The sequence below is a fragment of the Scatophagus argus genome, chromosome 1 (genome assembly GCF_020382885.2).
Source record: "Scatophagus argus isolate fScaArg1 chromosome 1, fScaArg1.pri, whole genome shotgun sequence".
Taxonomy (NCBI): Eukaryota; Metazoa; Chordata; class Actinopteri; family Scatophagidae; genus Scatophagus; species Scatophagus argus.
The window spans coordinates 19357115-19367566 of record NC_058493.1 but is presented as its reverse complement, the minus strand read 5'-3'; the positions used below and the strand labels follow the sequence as shown (position 1 = coordinate 19367566).

General features: G+C 42.2%; 1 protein-coding gene across 4 annotated transcripts in view; it reads left to right on the top strand.

The window, feature by feature from the left end:
• The first annotated feature begins 2897 nt into the window (after positions 1-2897).
• Positions 2898-10452, top strand: part of acsf3 (acyl-CoA synthetase family member 3) — a 32558-nt gene continuing 25003 nt past the window's right edge. For 2 of the 4 annotated variants that reach the window (XM_046389710.1, XM_046389702.1), the window contains exons 1-4: positions 2900-3106; positions 3564-4353; positions 6638-6793; positions 10204-10358. In XM_046389710.1, coding sequence (XP_046245666.1) covers positions 3634-4353; positions 6638-6793; positions 10204-10358 — 1031 coding nt within the window. In that variant the 5' untranslated portion in view covers positions 2900-3106; positions 3564-3633. Of the gene's footprint in view, positions 3107-3563; positions 4354-6637; positions 6794-10203; positions 10359-10452 lie in introns of all 4 variants that reach the window. The other 2 variants (XM_046389720.1, XM_046389693.1) reach the window with 2 other exon arrangements.

Below are 10452 nucleotides of genomic sequence, written 5' to 3'. Positions count from 1 at the left end.
ATTAAAATTGGGTCATGGAGAGCTTGAGTAGCCAAGAGCAAACCTCAAACCCTGGAGGGAAAAAAAAATAAAAACAGTGGATATCAAGAATTCAGAACTTTCTTAGCTTCCTGCTTTTTAAACTTTTCTTCCATTACTTGGCTTCATGTATAAACAGTGGCCAAAAGTATATGATCAATAACTTAATTCACTTCATGATGTGATCACAATAAAATTTCTTTTACAGTCTCTTGCAATCAAAATTTAATTATATAGCAGCTAAAATTTGGGATAAATTAAAAACTTTGGGGTTTTGCCCTGGGAACAGGGGCTTCTCTGCAGAAAGAAATATGTACTGAAAAAGCACTATAACTCAAACACATCTCTTGATAAATGGAGAGAAGTTGGCATTAAATGTGTGTCAGTGATTAAATGGAATCATGCAGACCAGTAGATGGTATGTTCCACGAAAAAAGGTAGCGTCACTAAAATAATCAAGCATCCAACAAAGCAGCATTACATAATACTGTCAATCATCTTGGACCCTGCTCAAAGATGTAAATAATTAATCCTTTGTAAGCACAACTCACAAAGATGCCACTGCAAATTTTCTCTCAGAAAGAGAGGTAATCTTCAGACAAAACTGTCCTACTCTTTCTCAGCAATCCATTGTGTCACAGCTAAAGTGTATTCAGAAAAGCTTCGGGAAAATGTCCTTGGTTGTCAAAACCTCCATTAGAAATATGAGGCAATAATTGCTAAGTTGAAAGGTCACCTATCCATTTGTGCATTATGAGCATGGGAGTGAAATTCTTTTCAGCGTAATCCTTGACCGCCTTTTGATATGATCTTTCAATGTCACAAAGAGATGGGCTGATGCCACCTGATGAAGCGCGCTGAACCTGCAATGCCTTGCCTTTTGGAAGTGCTTCCAATTGTCTGTTGGTTCTTTCTCCCTGGGCCTTTTTGAAATCACTTGTGTTTGATGTAGATGCAACAGGAAGGAGTCATTGCAGAGCACCCCTCATCTTTCACTTCAATTGAACCGTGCCATCACTTGAGCGCAAACAAGTCGCTTTGCACAGAATAAAAGCCATGTTGTCAATCACTGCATTATTATGTGGGTGGCTTGAGCTCTGTGAGGAAGTCACATGTTTACAGTGGATGTCTTGGATGAAAGTCAAGTTTGCAGCTGCAGCCTCCGAATAATTCATCCCTCGCCTTTTTACCCGGGAGGAGCCACAGGTAGTTGATGAAGTGGCAGTGCCAAGACTCCCAACTGGCGAAGACGAAGCGCAGCTGCCAGGAGTCAGCGCGGCCAGATGCCGCTGCTGATGTACCATGTGTTCAAAGCAGGGCAACAGTGTGTTTGTGTGTGAGCTGTGGTGGGAGGGGAGAGAATGGAGCGCTTGCCAAGACATTCTCACATTGATGCCAACCTGACACATGCTTGGGTACTCCCCACAGTTTGTGTTACCATCTCAGTCTCTCTCACAGATCTGTGGGGGGTCCCCCCTTTCTCTTTTCCTCACATGCAGTCCTTTGCCAAGATGGGAGTTGGCGCCTGCTTGCGGCCGTCCAGCCCACGAGTGGTGAGATCCTTTCAGGTGGTCTTTTCTGAATGGTGTGTTGGCAGCAGGCCACTGCAACAGAATACCAGCTTCTGCTAGATACTCTGTCTAACCATGTTTTCCCCATAACCGCAACCATAACTCCTTATGGTAGTCATGTCATGTCTTCTCTTCCCTGACAAACAGTAGGTGATGCTCTTTATTATCCTTCATTCTTCATTCATCCCTTCCTGTCTCCAGTAGCTGCAAATAAGTCTCTCAGTACAACGTATGTCAAAAATATGGCCAACTTCCAGGAAGCAAATCCAAAAACGTGGGTCGTCTATGCCTTATTTTGTTTCGTCGGAGACGACATTCGGTCATTTTTAGGTTGAATCCTTACAAAAAGAGGCAATGCCATCTGCATAAAAAAGACGAAAGACTGTGAAAATGCCCTACAATAAGTATTCTCTTTAAATTACGTAGCTGCTGGGGTAGCATGGCATCCCCTTGAATGGTGTTTTCCCCACGAATGGGAACGAGTGGTCTTTGACGATACTATTCCTGAGAGTGGAGGGGAGTTCTCTGCAACAAAGGCTCCAGTTTCGTTAGGAACATGCCATCCTTGTTTGCAGTGTAGGGGGTTTGGGGAGGGAAGTGAAAACTTTTTGAACGTGTGCCATGTCTGTACCATTCTCTTATCTGAGGCCCGCGACTGCCAGCTGGCGGTTGAATGTGCCCACTTGCACTGTGATGATGAAGCCAGCCAAGCTAGCTGGCACACTGAGTGATAGGACTGGCATATGATCTAAAGCCAAACACAGCTCTGTGTGGGGTAGCTGCATATATGCACCACCCTCACTTCCCCCTTCCTTGTCTCTGGAGGGACACTGTCTCCATTGGATCTGCAGGTTCTCAAAAATAGGAGCGGATGTCACCAGCCAAGCTGAATTAAGAGCCATGGGATGACAGACAACAACACAGTTCATACTAGTAGCTCTACAGTCATAATATAGTCATGTGAAAACAGCTGTCTATTCCCCCCTTGCACCTATCAAACGAGTTGTAACATTTAAAAAACATCAAAATACAAAAATGTTGAAATCTAAGAAGGCTACATTATTTAAGCATGAAACAATTAAATCATTTTATGTAGCTCAGTGATAAATGTTAAATAGGTATAGTGTCATTGAAGTAACAAAATATAATGTTCTTGGACAATTACAAACAGTATTTTTGAAGCCTCAGTTGCCACACAGGAGCTGGATTTGTTGGTACTAAAAACCATGGAACCATTTAAGCGTCATGGGTTTTAGGCCGGACGATTTATGCTGTTGCGCAGTCCTACAAGAAGACGTGCCGGCTTTTGTTTTAGGTAAGGTGAAAATGATTTAGAGGACGTATGTAAAACGGCACAGCGTAAAACCAGATGTTACTTGAAAAATCTTCATATGTTGTATGTTGTACTTTTTCGAAAGTGTATTTAGTGTCCGTATTTTGGCTGTAGTCCGGTCCGTATCGGGGTCGTCTTCAACTGTCAGTTACCTGTATGTCAAATGGATACAGTAACGTTACAGGTAACGACAACGTTAGTGGTAAGAATAAAAAACGATCCTCAGTTCACGAGTCCCCGTTTTAATTGCGATTATCGCACGTCAACACAAGTTTCTAAAAGAGAAGTCCAGTCATGTCTTTATGGATTTTGCTTTGTGCACTTTGACACAGCCATGCTGAAATAGAAAAGGGCCTTCCCCAAACTGTTAAAGTATTAAATTATTAAAGCATTAAAATTTCCCTTCACTGGACGTAAGGGGCCGAGCCCAACCCCCGACAAACAGCCCCATACCAATACTTTTGTCTATATAGTGTATGGTAGATGAATGAAAGTGAAGGAGAAGTAAGAGTCAGAAATTGAACATTACAGACTTAAGTAAGGACGATATTTATATTTAAATGTTTTGAGAGAAGATGTTAAACCTTGTGGGCTGTGTGATAAAACTAAACTCACATCTCTTTCTTTCCCTGTCCTCGCAGATGTTATTTGACATGAGTGGATGTGAGAAAAAACAACGTTTTTACTTTGGAGGGTCTGAACAACTCAAGAATGCTGTCTGGACTTGTTCCCGCTGCCTGCCACTCTCCGAAGTGGATGTTTTCTCTCTGGAAAGTCACGCCTCACAGAATTTATTGTCCATCGAAGCCAGGGCAATGGCTACTGGGGACTATGGTTCAAAGAAGGAATCATAGATGGACTGTAGCACCATCATCAAGGAAAAAACTGAAACCAGTATTTGCCAGAGCTCCAGCATTTGGAGATAGGCTTGCTATCATAGACAGCAGTGGTAGTCACAGCTACAAGCAGCTGTATTGCAGCAGCTTAGGTCTTGCAAGTACAATCAGTGCCACTCTGAACTCTGACTTTGGAGGGCTGGAAGGCAAGCGAATCTCCTTCCTGTGTGCTAATGATGCTTCTTACACAGTGGCCCAGTGGGCAGCTTGGATGAGTGGTGGGACGGCAGTGCCACTATACCGAAAACACCCTCAATCAGAACTGGAGTACATCATCTCAGACTCCCAGACTTCATTGCTAGTGGCAGGGCATCTCTATGCTGAAACCTTGGAGCCAGTGGCACAGAGGCTGGGGCTGCCATGCCTGACCCTACCACCTACTTCAGACCTGGACACCTTAGGTGGGGCAGACTCCCAAGAAAAGGAGACAGGCATCACAGACTGGGCTGATCGACCAGCAATGATCATCTACACCAGTGGTACCACAGGGAGGCCCAAGGGAGTTCTACATACTCACAACAGCATCCAAGCCATGGTAAATGTTGTTTTAAAACCATGATTACATTGGAGTCAAAGAAAAAAATATATTCTAACTTCTAAGCTTTTAGTTTGCCAGCGGTGCATGTTTATCAGCAGCACCTCTATTATACTGACATTAGAGCTGGAGCAATAAATTGTGTGAACCAATGCTGAAGTTAACTTGTGATAGAAATATTGTATTAGTGTATATTTTGACCGACCGATAAGTAACAATAAACTGCAGTAGAAAGATGTCAAACTTTCAGGTTTCAAGTAATTTAGAAACAGTCTCCTGGTCACATTAAAAAAATAAAACCAAATGTCAAATTTGGGGGATTTGCGCAAGATTATGTATGTAATGTGTCTATGCAAAAAATATTCAAGTCAAGGTTACTTATATTGACAAAAAATACCAGTCTCTGTGTCTGATGATGGATTGAAACTCAATAAGTTTTCTTTATTTAAGTTTTTCTCCATGCTATTTCATGCAGTGTAAGCGCAGATCAAGAAGTGGCTGCCCAAAACTCCACAAAAGTAACAAATATAGACACTTAAAATGTATGTATGCATATTTTTTAGTGTTTAGACACCCCCATGCACATATTTGACTCCCTATTTATCATCATTCCTCTTTGGTTCCAGTCAAGCTTTCTGAATAATCGCTAATTTATGCCATTAAAGATCTCCTGAAGATTTTCCTGTATATTTTTAAGCAAAATTGACCTACATGTCCAATAGCGTGGAAAATTAAATCACTCTGAAAGACGGCGGAGCTTCATTTGTCTCTGGCTGGCTCAGGGTAGTGACTGAGTGAGTGATTTAGTGAGTCTGTCTGTTTTCCTGGAAGGCAACAACATCAGGTTGTCAGAATTCCTGGAAAGCTTTTCTGTTGGTTTAATGCGCATTAAGACTTGACACAAACCTGAAATGAAAAGAAATTCAGTGAACCACTTCCAAATTCCACTTCCTTCATTTCTGATGTCTTTGTCAGTATTGATTGGGTGTTTTTTTTGTGTCAGTTTGGATATTAAAATGTCTGATAGTGCCTACAAAGACAGCCATGCTTCAATTCTTCCTTCAATAGAATACAGAATACCAATTCCCTAACCTAATTATTGAGGTGCACTGTGAATGTCGTGTGTTTCGTGCATGATGTTCATGAAATATGTCAACATCATGAACGGTGCAAGAGGGGCACTGAATGTCGCCTGAGTGATCAAAAACTGCAGTAGCGCCTGCAACAAAAGACCAGTCCACGCTGACCCACATGCTCTATGTGTTAGTGCTGTGACTTCAAATACAGACTCTTAGAGTACCACATTAACATGAGGTCTGATGTGTGTTTCTGCAAAAGTGTCAACAATTTTTAGCTGTGACTAATTCAGTTATTTTCCACTCAGGAGCTTGTAGTGTGAGTGTCATGTTAACAGACAACACCAGTACAGTATAGTGCAGTTCAGTTGAAGTCTAAGGTACAAATCACCCTTTAATTGAATTCACAAAACTTGAAAAGAATAAGCTTCACAGAGGTGGTGTTCAGCAAATCGGCACAGCTGAAAGCTAAAGAGTAAAAGTGTGTTTTAAGATTGCTCTGGATGTGGTTGCAGATGAAGTTCAGTTTCTATGGCCTTCGTAATCACTTGATCTAATTTTGACAAAAAAATAAACCTAAGTGGCGAGTTTGTGGAGATTTGAATCATGAGTCTGAGGACATGCAAAGAAAAGGGTAGAGGATGTTGCATGTGGTCAGTTATATAGATAAAGCTGACTTCACTTGACCTTAAAATATTGAAATTAGAAAGTAGACATTCAAATCCTTTATTGTTGACATAACAGGATTCTTAACCTCTCTGAGAAATTTATGTACAATTCCAGATTTGTGTGCCAAACATATTATTCGAAATTGCAAAACAACAACTGGCTTCTTTAAAATATTTAATCAAATATTTAAGCCATAAAAATGCTGTTATCAAGCAGTTTTTGGTCATTTTATTGTTTGTTGGTAACCTTTCCATGCTGCAAACTGCTAAAAATGCAAAGATGTCACACAAAACTCAGATACTCAGTTTCACAGCAGCTATAATGATAGCAGAAATCTGCTAGACATGAGGGATAGACAAATTACTAATTACTAATTGAGGTGTGAATACAGCAGGTTGGAAGACAACTGAGTGACAACACTGAATGATAATGTAACAAATGTCTGCAACAGAAGAAGCTGACTGAGATCATTTGTTGAAAGAACGCTATGATGTGCTGAACCCCTCCTGTCTTTACTGCTTTGTCCCCCCAACCCTCAGGTCCAGTGTCTGGTTTCAGAGTGGGCGTGGTCCAGAGATGACGTCATCCTCCACACCTTGCCGCTCCACCACGTGCATGGCATTGTTAACAAGCTGCTGTGCCCGCTCTGGGTTGGCGCCACATGCGTCATGCTGCCTGACTTCCAGCCTCAGAAGGTCTAGACTGCAGTTCGTCTCTGTCTCTTTCTTGCTGTAACTTTTGGTGCAGTGTAACTTTAATCAACACGCCTGACCAAAAGAGGTATTTGTACTGTAAGGCTTGGGAGGTGACTGTGAGAGCCAAGCTATCATTGACAGTGAGGCTAAGAATTATTTCAGATTTAGAGATCCTGTGGACATGGTACAGCTGGGTTGAAAAAGACCTTCAACTCTTTCCACATCCATCTCTTTCACATTCCCCTCCACTATTCTCCTCTTTCCTTTCTCCTCGCTCCATCTCCTCTCCCTCTCTCCTATCAGCTTGTCCTCCTACTCCTCCCCCTCCCCCTTCTTCTCTGACTGTCAAAGTAAGTGTTTGGGGCTCAGTGATGAATTGCCCTGTGTGGCTTTGTATCTGACCAATGCCGACTCACGGCAGGGGCTTAAGCAGCGGATCAATCGATGAGCTGACATTGAAGGATGATAGTGCTTGTTTGGCTCTGAGAAGGGGGAGCATGATGGGGTACTAAGTGTGTGTGTGTGTGTGTGTTTGGAAAAAACAAGATTGTAAATGCACATGTTTTCTAATGTGTTTTGTTTGCATGTGAGGACCTCAACAGCTCTGTGCCAGTGAAGGTAGATGGAAAGGAAAGGTCTTTAAAGGACACATGTATCTGTCAACTTGGGTATTGCTACACTGTCATAGCTATCTGTATTCAGCTGTTATCCCTGACCTTGTACACCAAACCACAAAACCCCTCCTCTCAGCCTTAGAAAAAAGCCTTTATTCTCCTCCTCCTGAAGTTACAGTACATTGATGAAGTGATCGATATTCTGTCTCTTCTATCCTCTAAGATCTCTGAAGGGTAGCCTAGGCAGCAGAGGCTCCCATTGATTTTTTTTTTTTTCTGATTTCGCCTGGAGATAGTGACAAAACTGTTCAGTGCAGGAATTGTGATCTAGTAAATCGCAGATAAATCTTTTTCATGTGTGCTGTTGTGCAGTGACACAGGCAGAGACTCTACCTGGGGTTCACGCAGCACCGGTCAGATTCAGTTTCATTATTTGAAGCCCCAGGGAGTAATGTTTTGATTTAAATGAGAGACTTATTAGTCAACTGGAAGTGTAAGTGTAATATCACAGACATATTTATTAAGAAGAATATGCATCAGTTACCTTAACAATGCATCAATTCCAACAAGCATGGGCATATTAATATTTTAAAGTAGCCTGACTGATAGCGCTTCTATTTTTAAAATATCCTTACACATTTACGCCAGGCTATTTTATTCAAAACTGCTATCTCTAAAGTAATATTTCTTCCATCAGTGATTTAGGTTGAAGGAAACTTTCAGTCTTTCAGTCTTTAGGCTCTAGTGATGGTGGCGTTGGTCCAGACACAAATATCTCAGCAACTTTAATGGGTTGTCTATAGACATTCATGTCACTAGGAGGATGAAGCCCACTGGCTTTGATGATGCCCTCACCTTTCCCTTTAGCGCCACCTGAATCATTTATACTGTAAAATATCTTAACATCCACTAGATTTATAGGCACAAAATTTGGTGCATACATTCACTGTCCGCAGAGGATACACCGCATTGACTTGGATTGATCCCCTGACTTTTCCTTTAGCATCACCATGAGGTGGGTTTGGATGAAATATCTCTTATCTTATCTGCTAAAAGGATTGTCATGAAATTTGGTGTGAAGCAAATGACATTCCCATCAGCTTTGGCTATGTTGTGTTTCTTGCTAATTAGCAAATATAAGAGTCTGATATTAGATATGGACTGGACATAGCTGGACTAAAAGCCTGAGTGGGCCTCAGTGCCATCTTCTATAGACCTTTTCATACTCGGCACCAATCCTGAACACTGGTGTTAAACATCCAGTCATTCTCAGGAAGAAATGGCTGCTGTGTTGGGTACAGGGCTGAGCAGCTCATTGAGTTGTTTAGGATGCAGACCGTGGCTCTGGGCTCTCACCACATCCTGTCCCCTAGACGTAGGCCAGCTCTTTGACGGACATAAATTGCCTTCGTCTCCCTTCCAGACTGGACTTGGTGGAAGCGCTCCACTGCACTTGATAGACACCACCCAGAACGGTCAGGGCACACTCAGTTAATAATCCGTCTCTGAGTTTTTTTTTTTTCTGTGTGTGTGTATAGGTGAACTGTGAATGCCAACAATTTTTCAAATTGTAATGATATTTTGAGAAATAGACAGTCTGATCAGACTGTGGGCAAGCTTTAATCCTTGGTGTTTTTTGTGTCTGTACTGAAGTTGTGTTTGATTATTAGAGGTGGAGAAGGTCAGAGGAGAAGTTTGTAGATAATAGATTAGGTGATTCTATGATGAGGTGACTCACAGGAGAAGTGGAAGGAAGAGTTTAGAAATTGTTAGCACACTAAGAAGGATGAGGTGGTACTGCAGGTGAGAGGGATGATGGGAAAGACTGCATCTTTCTGTGTGTGAGAATGCATCTAGGTGTGTGTGTGTGAGAGAGAGAGAGAGACACTGCAGAGGCAGCGAAGCAGGAAATTACGAAATGGAGAGAGAAGGTAAGTGAATGTGAGATAGGGAGTGAAGGGGAGACGGGGGAGCGAAAGATGAAGGGAAGATGTGGGGTCAGACGAAAGTAGAGGGTGAAAAAGACGTACTTGGGGAATAGAGATAGAATGAAAGAAGAAGTGAGGATAAGTAGACTGAGAGAGGAAGGGAGACAGCAAGGGAGGAGTCTCCCCGGGAGGGAGAGGCAGGACTTAGAGAGGCTGTCGTTCACCTTCACTTAATTCAGGCTGTTGTCCCATCCTCCCATCGTCTACCGTGATGTACCCTGACTGTGTGTGTGTTTGGGATGAGGTGGAGTGGGTGGGGTTGAGATGTATAAAATGACTTTGTCCTTGAACAAGAGGGTTTATGTGATATTTAAACACTATTTTTATATGTGCATTTAGTTCACGGTGTATGTTTATGTCCATTAACATCCTGTTGTGTGTTTAAAGCATCATCCTTGATGCAGTGAAGGGCACGAGTGGCTCCCTCTGTAACAGTCAAAAAGCCAAATTTGTCAAAAGAAACTGTGCAGAAGGCCTTTTTAACTCGCCATCGTGCCAGCTTTGCCCTACAGCAGTCTTCTGTTTTCCTCCCACTGACCTTTACAAATCTCTTTTTTTTCTTGTCTTTTTTTGGGGGGCCTTGTGTTGACAGGTTTATTATGAGGCTACTGTCTGGACCTTACTCTGCCATTTACAATAAAAGAAAAATGTCACCATCACATACACAAGGAATGAAATAATTTGCATAGACCTGTCCATTAGATACAGTACCTTCCTCTTTACCTTTCATAAAGTAGAAAAGTAAAGATAATTATTATATAAAGAATTTTCTACCCTACCCCTGTGTGTCTGTCTGTCTCTGTCCCAGGTGTGGGAGATGCTGTTGAGCTCCAAGACTCCCCTGGTTAATGTCTTCATGGCCGTCCCAACTATCTACTCTAAGCTGATCCAGTACTATGATCAGCACTTCACACAGCCTCGTGTCAAGGACTTTGTCAAAGCGGTCTGCAATGAGAGAATCAGGTACTGGCTGTGGAATCAGTGACAGACAGCTTACTTATGGGTAGATCTTATTTGTTGATAAGTGTTTGTGTGTGTGTACAAACTGGTGACAGTT